The sequence below is a fragment of the Scyliorhinus torazame genome, chromosome 14, assembly GCF_047496885.1.
Source record: "Scyliorhinus torazame isolate Kashiwa2021f chromosome 14, sScyTor2.1, whole genome shotgun sequence".
Classification (NCBI taxonomy): Eukaryota; Metazoa; Chordata; class Chondrichthyes; order Carcharhiniformes; family Scyliorhinidae; genus Scyliorhinus; species Scyliorhinus torazame.
The window spans coordinates 121,505,812-121,526,139 of NC_092720.1; the positions used below are offsets into that span (position 1 = coordinate 121,505,812).

At 49.0% G+C, this 20,328-nt stretch overlaps 1 protein-coding gene across 3 annotated transcripts in view; it reads left to right on the plus strand.

The window, feature by feature from the left end:
- Positions 1–20,328, plus strand: part of espnla (espin like a) — a 94,213-nt gene that overhangs the window by 4,367 nt on the left and 69,518 nt on the right. For all 3 annotated transcript variants that reach the window (XM_072474736.1, XM_072474735.1, XM_072474737.1), the window contains exon 2: positions 453–643. In XM_072474736.1, the coding sequence (XP_072330837.1) occupies positions 549–643 (95 nt within the window). In that variant the 5' untranslated portion in view covers positions 453–548. The remainder of the gene's footprint in view (positions 1–452; positions 644–20,328) is intronic.

Below are 20,328 nucleotides of genomic sequence, written 5' to 3' on the forward strand. Positions count from 1 at the left end.
TAAGGAGTATTGAGTCGTCAGCGGGGGGCAGGGAGTGGGTTGTTTACTTTCTCTTTGCGGGTGGGGGCGCCATAAGTCGGAAAAGGGAGGCGGGGACCGGGCTGGCAGTAAGATGAGTGGGGGCTGTTGTTGGGGGGGATGCAGGGTGAGGGGATATTTGTTACCTGTTGCCGCAGTTGGCTTTTGCATTTAGGTGATTATGTATACATTTAAAATGCCTTCAATAAAATGTTTTTTTGAAAAAAGTGTCATTACCAACGGAATGCCGGATTAGGAGCAATCTTGTTCCATAGATCACTGTGCACAAGAGCTGTATTGAAACCGAACAGATTTTCCACAGGAGCCCGAGAACCAGCAGATACAGGACATTTCCAGATACGTGTGAAGCTGGTGACCTGATCTGATGAGATTTCTTTTTGAGAAAGATGCTGATCGAAATATTTTTCCTTTAGGGCTGCGATGACTATGGTGCGTCTGTTCTACACCTGGCAGCTCGGTTTGGGCGATCGGACACAGTGCAGTGGTTGCTGCATGAGGGATGTGATCCCATGATGGAGACCGACAATGGGGCAGTACCAGCGCACTATGCAGCGGCAAAGGGAGACTTGACGTGTTTGAAACTCCTCATCGCCCACAACCCAAGGTAAGGGAGGCATTTGTTCAGGTGTTGCATTTGACAACTTTTAAAGGTGAACGGGTACCGGTACATCTCCACTCTGGCCTGAGACAACTTTTGCCCCTGGCTTTGAAATGGATGATAGAATATATTTCCTACAATGCAGAAGGAGCCCATTCTGCCCATCAAGTTTACAGCGAAACTCTGAGATAGCCCCCTACCTAGGTCCACTCTCTCCTGCCCTATCCCCGTAACCCCATAAGCACACCTACCTTCACATCTTTTGGATACTAATGGGCAATTTTTGCATGGTTAATCCAACTGACTTCACATATTTGGACTGTGGAAGGAAAATGGAACATCCGGAGGAAACCCACGCAACATGGGGAGTAAGTAAACTCTACACAGTCACCAAAAGCCAGAATTGAACCTGGGTCCCTCAACGCTGTGGGGCAGCAGTGCTAACCACAGTGCCACCGTGCCGCACCCCTGCCCGCTGTCCAGTGATTCCTTTTGAACTGAGGTCCTGTCTACCAGTAAAGATCTCATGGACCGTCACAAACATTAACAGGGGATTGGTGCTCCTGTCCCGGCCAAAATGTATCACTTAATCAATATTAATTTGTTTTTATTTATGCAGATTATATAGTCGTTATCATAAAGATATTTGTGGGAGCTCGGTATGTGTTAATTGGCCTACTTTGTAACAAAACTATACTTCAGATGTAGTTCATTGGCTGAAAAGCACTTTGGGACTTCCTGAGATTGTGAAAGGTGCTATACATATGCAGGTTTTTTCTTTAAAAGTTGTTCGGTAGAGGGGGTGCATTGACCCAGCGCGCTGACCCAGGAGAAGATTTTTTTTAAATCGATGGAATCTTCCCAACATAAGGAGCAGCAGAGAGCAGGTTACAAGCGCATACACTGATATCACGTGCTCTGGACGTGAGAGAGATTCCTCCATTTTGAGCAGTCAGCAAGCAAGCAACAGGACTAAGTGGATCATTTTGTAATAAGGAAGTCAGGGCCAGAGACACAGACAGGCCAGGATCTCACAACTGAATCTGCTGGAGAGAGCTTCTCAGGAGAGTCCACAGTCGGCAGAGCAGTGCTGGTGTGAGCTCTAGAGCCTCTGATGCACAACCCACTAAGAAGAAGCTGAAACCGGGAGCAAATCAATATAAAGATAATTTCTTGAGGTATGGCTTTATTAATTGTGCCAACGCAAATCTGCATGCAATGCCTGTGTGCGTTATGTGCCGGGAAGTATTGACAAATGAAAGTTTAAGACCCTCAAAACCTCAAAGGCATGGCGAGTTTGAGGACAAACCTCCTGATTTTTTTCAAAGGATGTAGTGAGAACTTAAATCATTAGCTGAAGTCCTTAGCAGAAATGTAACATTGAATGACAAAGCAAGTGAGACGGTGAGGACCAAGTAGGCTCATCAGTCATATTAAAGGTAAGAAAAAATGGAGGGTCATGAGGTTCGGGTGGCATGTGTTGCGAAGGTCGGCCGGCATGGGTTGCGAAGGTCAGCTGGCGTCGGTCGTGAAGGTCGATCAGCATGAATTGCGATGGTCGGCCGGCATGGGCACCGAAGGTTGGTCCATTGGTAAAAACTGTGTCCTGGGAAAAAATGTATGAAAAATACTGATTTATAATCTTTATTATTGCCACAAGTAGGCTTACATTAACACTGCAATGAAGTTACTGTGAAAATCTCCGAGTCATCACACTAGGGCACCTGATCGGGTACACAGAGGGAGAAATCAGAATGTCCAATTCACCTTTCGGGACTTGTGTGAAGAAACCGGAGCACCCGGAGGAAACCCACGCATACATGGGGAGAACGTGCAGACTCCGCACAGCCAGTGAACCAAGCCGGGAATCGAACCCGGGTTCCTGGCGCTGTGAAGCAACAGTGCTAACCACTGAGAGAAAATGCTGGAAAATCTCAGCTGGTCTGGCAGCATCTGTAGGGAGATGCGACCCACTGTGCTACCGTGATTTATGGGTTGTGGACGCCACTGGTTAGGTCAGCATTTGTTGCCAATCCCTAGTTGTCCTTCAGAAGGTGGTGGTAAGCTGCCTTCTTGAACCACTGCAGTCCCTGTGGTACAGGTACAGCCACTGCGTTGTTACGGAGGGAGATCCAGAATTTTGCCCCAACGATAATGAAGGAACAGTGATATATTTCCAAGTCAGGATGGTGAGTGACTTGGAAGGGAACCTCCAGGTGGTGGAGTTCCCAGATATTTTCTGCTCTTGTCCTTCTAGGTGGTAGCGGTCGTGGGTTTGGAAGGTGCTGTTTAAGGAACCTTGGTGAGTTTCTGCAGTTCATCTTGTAGATGGTACACACGGCTGCCACTGTTTGTCGGTGGTAGAGAGTTAAAATGTTTGTGGAAGGGGGAGCAATCAAGCGGGCTGCTTTGTCCTGGATGGTGTTGAACTTCTTGTGTGTTGGAGCTGCACTCCTCCAGGCAACTGGAGATTATTTCATTACACTCCTGACTTGTGTGCTGTAGATGGTTATCAGGCTTTGGGGGTCAGGAGGTGAGTTATTCACACTAGGATTCCTAGCCTTTGACCTGCCTGGTAGCCACATTATTAAAATGGCTAGTCCAGTTCAGAATGTTGATGGTGGGGGATTCAGTGTTGGTAATGCCATTGAATGTCAAGGAGCGATGGTTAGATATCTCTTATAGGAGACGGTCATTGCTTGGCACTTGTGTGGCGCAAATGTAACTTGCCACTTGTCAACCTAAGCCTGGATATTGCCCAGGTCTTGCTGCATTTGGACATGAAATGCTTCAGTATCTGAGGAGTCGCAAATGGTGCTGGACACTGTGCAGTCATCTGCGAACATCCCTACTTCTTACCTTATGATGCATGGGAGGTCATTAATACAACACAATGGTATTGATTCCACCCTCTTAGTGAGGCAAGTCCAATGGAGGTTTTATGTCTCAGCAGCCTTGCCTCTAGGCCAGAAACTCCAGTTTTCTTTGGATGGGACTTTGTGGACACAGGAGTGTCCAAGGCATGATTCAACAGGCCGATAACCCACCTGCCAATCCAGCAATACTTTCCCACCATTCCCCAAAGGAGAAACAAAGCGTGGCTAAAATATAGAAAATGAATCAACCTGTTTCAATCCAGTTCCATTTGTCACTGTGAGTAAAATCCAAATCGAATTGCTTTGGTCAGGGAATGTGAAGAACCGTTAGATGGAAAGGCTGGGCTGTGATAGCTGCCAGACATCTGTTGAATGGCTCCCATGCCAAGAGTCTTTGTCATGCTATTGTAACACGCTATTCATCAGCTGTGTGGATGATCAATGATGCGTAGGACAGCTGTGGCCATTCGTTAGATCTGATGGCCCACTCTCGGGTGCTGTCTGTTCAGGAATCAATCAGTACTTCATATCTAATGCAGGCATTTTCCCTTTCAGCCACTTAGTGATGTGCTTCAGCTCCATTTCATCGCTTCCTTAGACATTGCCACTCTGAACAGCTCAATTTGAAAGCCTTTCAAAGAAACAGAAATATTGCGCTCTTCTGAAAATACTTTGCGGCTCCTCTTCAAGCTGCCGCTGCACACTCTGCTCAGCGAAATGTCACAGGGGCCTCGCGGTTTCGCTGGGACTTGCACTGACTCCTCCCAGAGCCATTGCTGTGTATCTTTCTCTGATGACTCCTGAGTGAGCCTCCAACCGGTAGCAGGCCCCTAATTAACTAATTAATTGTCAAACTAATTAACAGAAGCAAGGAGCCTCATGCGTGGTTGATGCAACATATGGAATTTAGCAGTGGCTGGACCTGCCTGCCGACTGGGCACACATTGTCCCACTGCTAACATGTCAGTTTGGGGCCGTTATATACCCATCCAATGCGTACCGATTTCTACCCCCAGTGTGGGTCAGTAAGCCAATGATCAAAGAGGTGCATCGCAGGGCGGCAAGGTGGCACAGTGATTAGCACTGCTGCCTCATGGTGCCGAGGACCTGGGTTTGATCCCTGCCCCGGGTCACTGTGGAGTTTGCACATTCTCCCCATGTCTGCGTGGGTGTCAACCCTCACAATCCAATGATGTGCAGGGTAGGTGGATTGGCTACACTAAATTGCCCCTTAATAAAAGAAAAGAGGAGCATCGCAGCTGAGATTCATCCTGTCTTAGCGCAGTGCCTGTACATATATGGTTCAGTCGTGTAGAAGCCGCACAGAGTGACCAGAAGGAACGATGGATAGGGTGCAAAAATAAAGGTTTATTAACACGTAAGTTAAACTACTTCACTCCTGAAGGGTTCTCTCACCCGACCTTCACACAAGCTTAATTCCCTACTCTTCCCCTCCACTCTTTTAAACCTCGGTGGTCAGGAGATGGAGCATAAGACACAACTGAGCTGCAGCTGATCCAAGGATTTTCTAGTTTACTGGGGTCCACTCAGAAGCCAGCTCCGCTTCAGTTTGCTCATATTTGAAGCCCGCCTTTAATAGCTGGCACACAGCAATCTCTAAACGGTGTTTCAGTATGTGGTCTTCCCCATGCTTTTCATTTAAACATGGGTTTACATGCACTTTGATAAGTCTAGAGGAATGAGGGCAGCACAGTGGTGCAGTGGTTAGCACTGCAGTCTCACGGCGCCGAGGTCCCAGGTTCGATCCCGGCTCTGGGTCACTGCCCGTGTGGAGTTTGCACATTCTCCCCGTGTTTGCGTGGGTTTTGCCCCCACAACCCAAAAGATGTGCAGGCTAGGTGGATTGGCCACGCTAAATTGGCCCTTAATTGGAAAAAAAATTTGGCTACTCTAAATATATGATATTAAAAAAAAGCCGAGAGGAATGAATCAAAGAATGGTACAATTCAGCCCATCAAAGAGCCTGAGTCAGCTCTTTGTATAAACTCTTCAATTATTCCTAATCCTCCTTTCTTTCTCCATAATTCGGCGAATTTTTCTTTTTCAAGAATTTATTCAGTTCCTTTTTGACGTTATGACCATTCCAGATCACAACCATTCACGGTGCAAAGCGGTTTTTCATCTCAACTCTGCTCTTGTTCGGGCAGCACGGTGGTGCAGTGATTAGCACTGCTGCCTCACGGCGCCAAGGTCCCAGGTTCAATCCCGGCTCTGGGTCACTGTCCGTGTGGAGTTTGCACATTCTCCCTGTGTCTGCGTGGGTTTTGTCCCCACAACCCAAAGATGTGCAGGGTAGGTGGATTGGCCACGCTAAATTCCTTAATTGGAAGAAATGAATTGGGCACTCTAAATTTATTTTTTTTAAATTCTCTGCTCTTTTTCATAGAATCCCTTGAGTGCAGAAGGAGGCCATTCAGCCCAGCAAGTCTGCACTAGGCCCCCCCCCAAAAGTGTACCGTAACCCAGGCCGACTTTATTAATCTCCATATTCTTACCCCGATAAAAAGGCAGGAATTGTGTACACAGTGAGTGAACCTACCCTACTGAAGAAGCAAGGTTTGCATAATTACTCTTCAAAAATCCCTTATACTATCGAATAAAGAGCTATACTGAATGAGTTATCCTTTCCTTACTAATGTTAACCGTGCCACGTGTCAACACTTTATTCAAAACGGTGCATGTTTTGTGTAGTTACTTTCCAAAAACTGGGCATGATGTCAGAATCCACTGAAGGAAGCAGATTTCTTTTACCCAGTCATTCTGTCTCCCTCTCCTGATGTCGCTGAGCCTCGGCACCAACAGCGTCCTGATGCTTCACTCAATCTCAATCTTTGTGGTCTGACTATTCAACCGTGGGATGCTCCACCAGCCTTTTCCAACCATGTCCTCACCTGATATCCACGAGCAAAAGGTTGGGTTTTTTTTGCAACAAGGGTCCCCGGACAGCGGCCAGGAGCCAGAATCCTGATTGACGTCTCCCTTCTCAGTGTCCCTACTCCTGGCCCAGCGGACACCAACCAGCTCTGCGTGAATCAAGGTCTCCAAAGGAGCCGGGACGCCAGGAGGTATTGTCCACTACTATCATGGCTAACATAGCAAATATTTCCCGAAAGCATAACCTGAAAATATACTCTAGCCAGGATTGAAGTGCGTAGCTACATTAGGGAATGCATTTCACTGCGTCATACAAGGTCTAACTCCATCTGTCACTGGGCTGTACCTGAAACTAGGATGACTACTGCCTCATCAAAACAATAACTTGCATTTGTCCAGCACCGTCAACATATGAAAATGAATGACAGGCACAGGCTAGCTGGCCCATCCAGGCTGCCCCACACTCATGATGCCTGGAGCATCAAAACCAAACACTTGCACCCTTGCACCGGCAGCTCCCACAGCCCAGTAACCCAGAGAGAGGCAAAAAAAAAGGAAGGAAAACCCCAGGGCCGATCGGAGAAAAAATATTCCGGCAAATCTGCCTCCAACCCCCTCAGTTGGTCAAACGCCCCCCACACATCCACCTGCCTCCCCACCCTCCTTAGGTTCAAATGTCAATATTGAGATAGCTTGACATATTTACATTTTGCTAATCCTGATACACTCTTGGACTACTAGCCACCTCCAGGTTCAGAAACAATCATTTTCACCTGGGGTTTTCCAGTCTCACCCACGGCGATACCTGGCAGGACAGGAAAGTCCCACCCGTAGTAAAACTAGAGTTGCCAACCCTCCAGGATTAAACCTGCAACTTCCAAACTCCATCTCCGGGACACAACTCTCTGCAATCCTGGAGAGAAATCATTGGGACATTAAAAAAGATTGGCCGAGGGGGGGTTTCAGTCATTTTCTTTGAACAATTCTCTTTGCGAGACATAAAAAGGGGGAAAGGTTGTTTGGCTGGCAGTCGAGCATCATCCAATTGGGTAATGAGTCTTATTTGCTTTCCAATTGTGGAGGGAGGCAGTGTGTCACAGGGATGGGTGTGTTGGCTGACTAATGGCTGGAGTGTGAGGGAAAGTCATGTGAAGATATCTCCAGGAATACACTTAATCACAGTTGGCAACCCTAAATAAGGCGACCCATGCGCATTATAAGAGCATGATCGGACAAATTTGTTCATGGGATGTGGGCGTCACTGCCAGCCCCTGATTGCCCTTGAGAAGGTGGTGGTGAACTGCCTTCTTTGCCTCTGCAGTCCATGTGGTGTAGGGACATGCAGAGCGGTTAGAGAGGGAGTCCCAGGATTTTGACCCAGAAGCAGTGAATAAATGCCGATACATTTTCAAGTCAGGATGGTGTGTGGTTTGGAGCTGGTGGTGTTCCCATGTGCCTGCTGGAACGCTCGAGTGGATATTAAAAAGGTGGTCAATGGCTTGAAAAAAAACAATTGAAGGAGGGCAGGGGAGAGGCTCAGAATGATGGAACAGGCAGAAGATTACCCAGGGTCATACATTTTCAGTTAACATGATACAATGCACTTGTTGCTGGGCTGAGTTCCCAATGCAGTTAAAGTAACTTAAGGAGCTCAGCATGTGGGCTGGCACAACACAGGAGCAGGCATTTGGGGAACATGAGACACTGCTATCAAGTCAATTAACTCTTAAGCAGCTGTCACACTCCAACTTATCAGGGAATGAAATGCTCCAGTAATTCTCGGTCTCGTCCTTTTATTTTCCTGCTCAGTTTCAAACATTTAATTTTACATCTTACAAAGAGTTTGCACTGACAATATCATCATCCACCCCCCCCCCCCCCCCCACCCTGGCCCCACCCCAGCCCTCACCCTGTCCAGGATATCCTTGTTTGAGTGCTCTGACGGAACAGTGCCTACCTTTAACAAAATGTGACCGAGCTGTATGTGTTGGCACCCAGCCAAAACTTTGAGTTTTTCGCAATGTTTTTGAGTTTGATGTGCCAGTTGCATTGCACACAACAGTTTGTGTTGCACGTGGAGGCTTGTTCAAATTTGGTCATGGACTGTAGGTGTCGTTGCCCACCCCTAATTGCCCTTCAGAAGATGATGGGTGAGTTACTTTCTTGAACCGCTGCAGCCCATGTGGTGTAAGTACATCCACTTTGCTGTTAGGGAGGGAGAGAGTTCGCGGGATCTCATCCCAGCGACAGTGAAGGAACAGCGATATATTTCCAAGTCGGGATGGTGAGTGGTTTGGAGGTGGTGGTGTTCCCATGCATCTGCTGCCCTTGTCCTTCTCGGTGGTAGAGATTTGGGAGGTGGTGTTGAGGTTAGTGGCCTGCACCCCTGTATCTGGTGCATACGACAGCGCTGAGGTGTGCCGCCGGTGGAGGAAGGGAACGTTGAGAGTGTTGCCCACAACAATGAGTGTCATACACAGCAGCTTTGTGGAAATGTTTTCAACAATGAATGAAAGCAAGTTCCTGAGCTTTCTTTTGTAACAAAGCAATGATGAGGAATGTTGTGGAGGATGTTTCAGTGATTGACAGGGCTTGGCACTGCTAAAAGTAATTCCAAGCAAGGAGGTTAATGCAGATGAGTATCATTGGCAAATTTACCTGTGCAGAAACAACATCAGGGCCGGAATGGCTCGGGGAGGGCAAAACTGTGAATGGCAATTAGTCATCCGTTACATTTTGGACAGCTTATGAATTCACACAACAGTATCACTACTCCCTTCCCGTTGTGGAGATTAGAATTGGAATGATCTCTGTGCGTAGTATCAGTCCCTGCCAGTATCTCACTCAGGCATGCTGTGCCATGGAATGGAACCTGTGATTTCTACCCACGCATGAGCTCTGAGTTCAGTTATGTGTCCATGGACAGTTGCCAGGCATTCCCCACATTCAAAGAGAAAAAGAAAACAAATTGCTTGATTTTTGACAAGGAGAGGAAAGAACTGGTATTTCTATAGCATCTTAAACAAGTGTTGTTCCAAGTGCTTCATGGTGCCTTGACGTGTACAGTAAGAAGTCTTTCAACACCAGGTTAAAGTCCAACAGGTTTGTTTCGAAGGAGCTGCGCTCGGAAAGCTAGTAATTCCAAACAAACCTGTTGGACCTTAACCTGGTGTTGAAAGACTTCTTACTGTGCCCCCCACCCCACCCAATGATGGCATCTCCACATCCTGGAAATGTAGTCACTGTAGCGATGTAGGCAACAAGGCAGCTAACGTTTGATAGCATTGTGGTGATATGCATCACTGTAAATACACAAGGGGTTAATGTAGATACACTAGGACTAAATAAACACTAGAGGGAGCACCAGAGACATCATGACACACAGACATTCAACCAATAGGTCAGTAAGATAGGACACGACCAATGGGCAGTCAAGACACACTCAAAGGTGACACTACCACAAGAGGGCAACCCATATTAAAGGACAGGGCACACATGCTCTTTCTATTTCCATAGGCGACACTCAGAGACACAGGGGCCGATCAGGAAGCATCACACCCACTGCATGGATTAGAGCAGACTGGTTAGTTAGATTGAGTTACTAAAGCAAGATCAGCAGGAGAGTCGAACTCAAGTAGAATTGTTAACTGTTCAATAAATGTGTTAAACCTATCTCCAAGTCTGAACCTTCCTTTGTCAGAGTCTGCATCAAGGAAGCAGCTTATGGTACATGAAGAAGCATAACACAACAAGCATGTTCCCACAAATAGCTGTGTAATGAATAATGACCAGACAATCTGCTTTAGTGGCACTGGTTCTGAGAGTAATGCTGGCAAGAGCCCCCTGGAAAACTCCTTGCCCTATTTCAAAATATTGGAATAGGATTTTTCACATTCACCTGCGAGGACAGACGGAGCCTCAGTTCAAAGTCTCATCCAAGAGACTCTGTCAGTTCAGAGCCAAGTGTCTGGAACCTTGACACTGCGATGCATCAGGGAGGGAGCACGTTACCTGGTCAGACTGGTGAGGCTAGGTACTTCCGACTTGGTCTGTGGTCAGGGACAGGAGGGTCTGAAGGCAGCTATAAGGACCTAGGATGGAGAGGTGGAGATGCCTCAGCCCCTGCAATTGCCCAACAGATTCAAAGCTCTTGCAGCTTGTGTGGACGAGAGCAGGGACTGCATTGGGGACGGCGGCCATCCGCTCCCCCGAGACTCACTTCACTGACAGCGGAGCATCTTGGGAGTCAGCTCCCGGAATAGGGTGGCATGACGGGGCATGTGCCTGGGCCCTCCAGCTCCAGAGCCCCCAGAGGACGCCTGCCAGGGGCATTGAAGGCCACGGGACATGGTAGCACCAGGCTGCCTCCAGCTCTGATGTGAATCCTGGGGACACGTCTAGACGCAGCGGTGGAACATGAAACGCTAAGCAGGTCGAGGATCTGTGAGAGGGCACTGGTGGGGAGGGGTGAGGAGGGGTGAGGTAGTTGGGGAAGTGGGGGTGACATCATCGGGGACACACATGTAAAATAACAAAAATCATTGACCTCGACCAACATGACGCCTCTGGCACAATTCTTCCGTAATCTGGACAATGCACCAAACCCTTTCCCCATCTCTCCAGACAGGGAGGTCCTGGATGCCTCTCCCCCCTCCCCCCACACTCCCCTGCCCCAGGCCTGCCCAACCCAGCCCAGCCCATGGACGGCCACCCCCCTCCCCCATTGGCGGCCTACTTCGACCGAGCCTGGCCCTTTGGCATGCCACTTGCAGGAGAGGCCATTAGATCACGGGAAGCCATTAGTTAGGGGGTCGATCCCGATAATTGTATGGCGATTGGGCTTAAGTGGTGATTATTGGTTTCTCGCCACGCTATGGTGGGATCTTGATTTTGCCAACAGTAGCAGGCCGTTAGATCGCAAACAGGCTCTCGATTTTGGCCACTCCTGCGAATTAACCGTCTTGTCGCACTCTCGCATAATCCTCGTGTCCCATGTAAAAAGCCAAGTTACAGTTTTGATGGTCACAACATGGTATCTATTGCCATCTTGTGGCAGCATCCAAGTTTGCAGGCACTCCCATTTCGTATTATTGTGTTTACTATTTTCCCATATACTACCCTATCATCAGGTCAGAATAGGTTTCTGAGGTCAGCAGTGATGTTAATCAAAAGCATCTTCGCCATGGCCTTTATTCAATTCTATCTCTTTCATGTCAATGGATCTGTTGACCTAATAAGGCACAGCAAGAACTCTTACAACACCAGGTTAAAGTCCAACAGGTTTGTTTTGAATCACTAGCTTTCAGAGCACTGCTCCTTCCTCAGGTGAATGAAAGGGCAGCACGGTAGCATTGTGGATAGCACAATTGCTTCACAGCCCCAGGATCCCAGGTTCGATTCTGGCTTGGGTCACTGTCTGTGCGGAGTCTGCACATCCTCCCCGTGTGTGCGTGGGTTTCCTCCGGGTGCTCCGGTTTCCTCCCACAGTCCAAAGATGCGCAGGTTAGGTGGATTGGCCATGATAAATGGCCCTTAGTATCCAAAAATTGCCCTTAGTGCTGGGTGGGATTGCTGGGTTGTGGGGATAGGGTGGAGGTGTTGACTTTGGGTAGGGTGCTCTTTCCAAGATCCGGTGCAGACTCGATGGGCCGAATGGCCTCCTTCTGCACTGTAAATTCTATGATAAGAGGTGGATTCCAGAAACATTTCTATGAACATTTGACTTATACAAAGTCAAAGATCCAATACGATCCTTTGAATGCGAGTCTTTGCAGGTAATTAAGTTGTTACAGGTCCAGATGGAGCAGGTTAAATAGGTGTGAATTGTCTCAAGCCAGGAAAGTTGGTAGGATTTCGCAAGCCCAGGTCAGATGGTGGGGGATGAATGTAATGCGACATGAATCCAAGGTCCCGGTTGAGGCCATACACATGTGTGCGGAATTTGCTATAGGTTTCTGCTCGGCAATATTGCCGCGCGTCCTGAAGGCCGCCTTGGAGAACGCTTACCCGGAGATCAGAGGCTGAATGCCCTTGACTGCTGAAGTGTTCCCCGACTGGAAGGGAATCTTCCTCAACCGTCCTTGGATTCATGTCGCATTACATTTACTTATTCTTTCATGGGATGTAGGCATTGCTTTCTCGTTATTCCTGGCTCACCCTCGAGCCTGCACCGCCATTAAATAAGATAATGATCTGATAATAACCTCAAATTTGAACGGCTTCCTTCTCCCGATAACCTATCACTCCCTTGTTTCGAAAGAATCTAATCACCTCTGCCTTAAAGATATTCATTGACTCTGCTTCCACCATCTTTTCAGGGAGAGAGTTCCAAAACACTCAAGACCCTCTGAGTGAAAATATTTTGTCTCCGTTTTAAATTCTGTTTTAATTGGGTGACCTCTTATTTTTAAACAGTGACCCCCCTAGTTCTAGATTCTCCCACAAGAGGAAACATCCTCTCCACATCCACACTGTCAAGACCCCTCAGGATCTTACATGTTTCAGCCAGGTCGTCTCTTACTCTTCTAAACCCCAGTGGATACAAGTTTGGGGCATTTCCTCATGAAATGAAATGAAATTAAATGAAAATCACTTATTGTCATAAGTAGGCTTCAATGAAGTTACTGTGAAAAGCCCCTAGTCGCCACATTCTGGCGCCTGTTTGGGGAGGCTGTTACGGGAATTGAACCGTGCTGCTGGCCTGCCTTGGTCTGCTTTCAAAGCCAGCGATTTAGCCCTGTGCTAAACCATAAGACAATCCACACTTTCCAGGTAAAATAAAGTTACCATAGTCCCAGATGACCATAAGCTGCTTTCCCCTTTGAGGGGGAGAGCTGACTGGTGGTGGTTTAACCTGAGGATCACCACACCTCAGAGGAGGGGCAAGGTTGAGAAGGCGGGGCCTTCATGAATAACCTCAGCCGGTACAGGAACCTCACTCTGCGTCACGAACCAGCTGTCCAGCCAACTGAGCTAATTAGTCTGGTAAACAATCCCTGAACTGCTTCCAATGCATTTACATTTTTCTTTAAATAAAATGATCAAAAGGGCAGCACGGTGAAGCAGTGGGTAGCACTGTTGCCTCACGGCGCCGAGGTCCCAGGTTCGATCCCGGCTCTGGGTCACTGTCCGTGTGGAGTTTGCACATTCTCCCCGTGTTTGCGTGGGTTTCGCCCCCACAACCCAAAGATGTGCAGGTTCGGTGGATTGGCCACGCTAAATTGCCTCTTAATTGGAAAAAAATGAATTGGATACTCTAAATTTTTAAAAAAGAATGAAATGATCAATATTATACACTATACTCCAAATGTGGTCTCACTAGTGCCCTGTATAACTGAAGCATAACCTCCCTACTTTTGTATTCAATTCTCCTCACAATAACATTCTCACTGTACCTGCAAACTCACCTTTTGTGATTCGTGCACTAGGACACCTAGATCCCTCCGCATATCAGGGGCGAAATTCTCCCCCAACGGCGCGATGTCCGCCGACTGGCGCCCAAATCGGTGCCAATCAGACGGGCATCGCGCCGCCCCAAAGGTGCGGAATGCTCCGCATCTTTGGGGGCCGAGCCCCAACATTGAGGGGCTAGGCCGACGCCGGAGGGATTTCCGCCCGCCAGCTGGTGGAAATGGCGTTTGTTGCCCCGCCAGCTGGCGCGGAAATGCGGCGCTGACAGCGGTCGCTGACAGTTTCCCGGCGCATGCGCAGGAGCGTCAGCAGCCGCTGACAGTTTCCCGCGCATGCGCAGTGGGGAGAGTCACTTCCGCCTCCGCCATGGTGGAGGCCGTGGCGGAGGCGGAAGGGAAAGAGTGCCCCCACGGCACAGGCCCGCCCGCGGATCGGTGGGCCCCGATCGCGGGCCAGGCCACTGTGGGGGCACCCCCCGGGGTCAGATCGCCCCGCGCCCCCCCCCAGGACCCTGGAGCCCGCCCACGCCGCCTGGTCCCGCCGGTAAATACCAGGTTTAATTTACGCCAGCGGGACAGGCAATTTCTGGGCGGGACTTCGGCCCATCCGGGCCAGAGAATTGAGAGGGGGGTCCCGCCAACCGGCGCGGCCCGATTCCCGCCCCTGCCCAATCTCCGGTACCGGAGACTTCGGCGGGGGCGGGGGCGGGATTCACGGCGGCCAACGGCCATTCTCCGACCCGGCGGGGGGTCGGAGAATGACGCCCCAGATCTTTGCAATCTCTCACAATTTAGATAATATGCTTCTTTTTTATTCTTCTTGCCAAAATGGACAATTTCACAATTGGCAGATCTTTTTCCACTCACTTAACCTACCTCTATCTTTTTGTAGCCTCTTTATGTCCTCATTACAACTTCCTTTCCTACCTATCTTTGTGTCATCAGTAAATTTGGCAACCATCCCTTCAATCCCTTCATCCAAGTCATTTATATCAATTGTAAACAGTTGAGGCCCGAACACCGATCACTGTGGCAAAGCAGTCATCACATCCTGCCAACCAGAAAAAGACCCATTTGAGTCAACTCTCTGCTTCCCATTAGCTAGTCAATCTTCAATCCATGATCCATGCCAATATATTAAATCCTATAACACGAGCTTCTCTTTTCCATAATCATCTGTGATGTAAATCTTTATCAAATGCCTTCTGGAAATCTAAGTACAGTATATCCATTTGTTTCCCTTTATCTACAGCATGCATTACTTCCTCAAAGAACTCCAATAAGTTGGTTAAACATGATTTTCCGGGCAGAACAATGGCGCAGTGGGTTAGCTCTGCAGCCTCATGGCGCCGAGGTCCCAGGTTCGATCCCGGCTCTGGGTCACTGTCCGTGTGGAGTTTGCACATTCTCCCCGTGTTTGCGTGGGTTTCACCCCCACAGTCCAAAGATTTGTAGGCTAGGTGGATTGGCCACGCTAAATTGCCCCTTAATTGGAAAAAATGAATTGGGTACTCTAAATTTATCTAAAAAAAATATGGGGCGGGATTCTCCGACCCCCCCGCCCGCCGGGCCGGAGAATCGCCTGAGGGGCGACGTGAATCCCGCCCCGTCGCCCTGACGCCGGCTGCCAAATTCTCCGGCGCCGTTTTTTTGGCGGGGGCGGGAATCGCGTCGCGCCGGCCGAGGGCCGTTGGTAGCGGTCCCCCCCCCCGGCAATTCTCCGCACCGCGATGGGCCAAGCGGCTGCCAGTTTTCGGCCTGTCCCGCCGGTAAGAACATTGTGTAATTTACGCCGACGGCACCTGGCTCTGCAAGCACCCTGCGGAGTCTTGGGGGGGGCACAATGGGACCTGGCCCGGGGGGGTGGGGAGGGGGGAGCCCACGGTGGCCTGGCCCACGATCAGGACCCACCGATCTGCAGGCGGGCCTGTGCCGTGGGGGCACTCTTTCCCTCCGCACCGGCCGCTGTAAAGCACCGCCATGGCCAGCGCGGAGAAGAAACCCACTGCGCATGCACAGGAATCACGCCAGCGGTTCTGGGAACACGCTGGCGCTCCTGCGCATGCGCCAACTCGCGCCGGCCGGCGGAGGCCCTTTGGCGCCGGATTCCGCACCTTCCAGGCGGCCTGACGCCGGAGTGGTTCATGCCACTCTTTGGCGCCGGTACGACCCGCCCCGCCGGATACATAGAACATAGAACATAGAACAATACAGCGCAGTACAGGCCCTTCGGCCCACGATGTTGCACCGAAACAAAAGCCATCTAACCTACACTATGCCATTATCATCCATATGTTTATCCAATAAACTTTTAAATGCCCTCAATGTTGGCGAGTTCACTACTGTAGCAGGTAGGGCATTCCACGGCCTCACTACTCTTTGCGTAAAGAACCTACCTCTGACCTCTGTCCTATATCTATTACCCCTCAGTTTAAAGTTATGTCCCCTCGTGCCAGCCATATCCATCCGCGGGAGAAGGCTCTCACTGTCCACCCTATCCAACCCCCTGATCATTTTGTATGCCTCTATTAAGTCTCCTCTTAACCTTCTTCTCTCCAACGAAAACAACCTCAAGTCCGTCAGCCTTTCCTCATAAGATTTTCCCTCCATACCAGGCAACATCCTGGTAAATCTCCTCTGCACCCGCTCCAAAGCCTCCACGTCCTTCCTATAATGCGGTGACCAGAACTGTACGCAATACTCCAAATGCGGCCGGACCAGAGTTCTGTACAGCTGCAACATGACCTCCCGACTCCGGAACTCAATCCCTCTACCAATAAAGGCCAACACTCCATAGGCCTTCTTCACAACCCTATCAACCTGGGTGGCAACTTTCAGGGATCTATGTAAATGGACACCTAGATCCCTCTGCTCATCCACACTTTCAAGAACTTTACCATTAGCCAAATATTCCGCATTCCTGTTATTACTTCCAAAGTGAATCACCTCACACTTCTCTACATTAAACTCCATTTGCCACCTCTCAGCCCAGCTCTGCAGCTTATCTATATCCCTCTGTAACCTGCTACATCCTTCCACACTATCGACAACACCACCGACTTTAGTATCGTCTGCAAATTTACTCACCCACCCTTCTGCGCCTTCCTCTAGGTCATTGATAAAAATGACAAACAGCAACGGCCCCAGAACAGATCCTTGTGGTACTCCACTTGTGACTGTACTCCATTCTGAACATTTCCCATCAACCACCACCCTCTGTCTTTCAGCTAGCCAATTTCTGATCCACATCTCTAAATCACCCTCAATCCCCAGCCTCCGTATTTTTTGCAATAGCCTACCGTGGGGAACCTTATCAAACGCTTTGCTGAAATCCATATACACCACATCAACTGCTCTACCCTCGTCTACCTGTTCAGTCACCTTCGCAAAGAACTCAATAAGGTTTGTGAGGCATGACCTACCCTTCACAAAGCCATGCTGACTATCCCTGATCATATTATTCCTATCTAGATGATTATAAATCTTGTCTCTTATAATCCCCTCCAAGACTTTACCCACTACAGACATGAGGCTCACCGGTCTATAGTTGCCGGGGCTGTCTCTGCTCCCCTTTTTGAACAAAGGGACCACATTTGCTGTCCTCCAGTCCTCTGGCACTATTCCTGTAGCCAATGATGACATAAAAATCAAAGCCAAAGGTCCAGCAATCTCTTCCCTGGCCTCCCATAGAATCCTAGGATAAATCCCATCAGGTCCCGGGGACTTATCTATTTTCAGCCTGTCCAGAATTGCCAACACCTCTTCCCTACGTACCTCAATGCCATCTATTCTATTAGCCTGGGGCTCAGCATTCTCCTCCACAACATTATCTTTTTCCTGAGTGAATACTGACGAAAAATATTCATTTAGTATCTCGCCTATCTCTTCAGACTCCACACACAATTTCCCATCCCTGTCCTTGACTGGTCCTACTCTTTCCCTAGTCATTCGCTTATTCCTGACATACCTATAGAAAGCTTTTGGGTTTTCCTTGATCCTTCCTGCCAAATACGTCTCATGTCCCCTCCTTGCTCGTCTTAGCTCTCTCTTTAGATCCTTCCTCGCTACCTTGTAACTATCCATCGCCCCAACCAAAACTTCACACTATATCTTCACATAGGCCTCCTTCTTCCTCTTAACAAGAGATTCCACTTCCTTGGTAAACCACGGTTCCCTCGCTCGACGCCTTCCTCCCTGTCTGACCGGTACATACTTATCAAGAACACGCAGTAGCTGATCCTTGAACAAGCCCCACTTATCCAGTGTGCCCAACACTTGCAGCCTACTTCTCCACCTTATCCCCCCCAAGTCACGTCTAATGGCATCATAATTGCCCTTCCCCCAGCTATAACTCTTGCCCTGCGGTGTATACTTATCCCTTTCCATCATTAACGTAAACGTCACCGAATTGTGGTCACTGTCCCCAAAGTGCTCTCCTACCTCCAAATCCAACACCTGGCCTGGTTCATTACCCAAAACCAAATCCAACGTGGCCTCGCCTCTTGTTGGCCTGTCAACATATTGTTTCAGGAAACCCTCCTGCACATACTGTACAAAAAACGACCCATCTATTGTACTCGAACTATATCTTTTCCAGTCAATATTTGGAAAGTTAAAGTCTCCCATAATAACTACCCTGTTACTTTCGCTCATATCCAGAATCATCTTCGCCATCCTTTCCTCTACATCCCTAGAACTATTAGGAGGCCTATAAAAAACTCCCAACAGGGTGACCTCTCCTTTCCTGTTTCTAACTTCAGCCAATACTACCTCGGAAGAAGAGTCCCCATCTAGCATCCTCTCCGCCACCGTAATACTGCTCTTGACTAGCAGCGCCACACCTCCCCCTCTTTTGCCTCCTTCTCTGAGCTTACTAAAACACCTAAACCCCGGAACCTGCAACATCCATTCCTGTCCCTGCTCTATCCATGTCTCCGAAATGGCCACAACATCGAAGTCCCAGGTACCAACCCATGCTGCCAGTTCCCCTACCTTATTTCGTATACTCCTGGCATTGAAGTAGACACACTTCAAACCACCTACCTGAACACTGGCCCCCTCCTGCGACGTCAAATCTGTGCTCCTGACCTCTATACTCTCATTCTCCCTTACCCTAAAACTACAATCCAGGTTCCCATGCCCCTGCTGCATTAGTTTAAACCCCCCCAAAGAGCACTAACAAATCTCCCCCCCAGGATATTTGTGCCCCTCAGGTTCAGATGTAGACCATCCTGTCTGTAGAGGTCCCACCTTCCCCAGAAAGAGCCCCAGTTATCCAAAAATCTGAATCCCTCCCGCCTGCACCATCCCTGTAGCCACGTGTTTAAATGCTCTCTCTCCCTATTCCTCATCTCACTATCACGTGGCACGGGCAACAACCCAGAGATAACAACTCTGTTTGTTCTAGTTCTGAGTTTCCATCCTAGCTCCCTGAAAGCCTGCCTGACATCCTTGTCCCCTTTCCTACCTATGTCGTTGGTGCCAATGTGGACCACGACTTGGGGCTGCTCCCCCTCCCCCTAAGGACCCGGAAAACACGATCCGAGACATCACGTACTCTTGCACCTGGGAGGCAACATACCAAACGTGAGTCTCTCACGCTCCCACAAAATCTCCTATCTGTGCCCCTGACTATAGAGTCCCCAATTACTAATGCTCTGCTCCTCTCCCCCCTTCCCTTCTGAGCAACAGGGACAGACTCCGTGCCAGAGGCCCTTACCCCATGGCTTACCCCTGGTAAGTCCCCCCCCCCACAAGTATCCAAAGCGGTATACTTGTTTCTCAGGGGAACGACCGCAGGGGATCCCTGCACTGACTGTTTTTTCCCAGTCCCTCTTACAGTTACCCACCTATCTCCAATCTTTGGTGTAACTAATTCCCTGAAGCTGCTATCTATGACCCCTTCTGCCTCCCGAATGATCCGAAGTTCTTCCAACTCCAGCTCCAGTTCCCTAACTCGGTCTTGGAGGAGCTGGAGATGGCAGCACTTCCTGCAGGTAAAATCAGCAGGGACACTAACTGCATCCCTCACCTCAAACATCCTGCAGGAGGAACATTGCACTCCCTTCCCTGCCATTCCTCTAACTTTCTACCAAGATCTGGCTAACAACTAAATTAAATTTTTATAAAAAATAATAATAATATAATAAGATATGGTACTTACCTCAGACCAATGGGTTTTATTATTAGGTTAGAGGAGGAGGGCGGGTGGGAGACACTACACGTGTAGTGTCTCGGGTTTCCTCTCCACCAGAATTTATTGGTGAGGGTCTTCCCAGACGTCCGCGGGTCGACTTCCTGATCCCGCCTAAAAAACTAATTTAAAAAAAAAGAAAAATTCTCAGCTCCTGCTGAAATTGACTAACCAGCCAGCTGTTCTCACGCCGCCGAAATCGACTGGCCTGCCCCTGCAAAGACAAGTGCTTTTAAAGGTTGACTTACCTCCCAGCAACCTCCTTCCGCAGTGCTCCCGCTGAAACTGACTCACCAGCTGTTCTCACGCCGCCGAAAT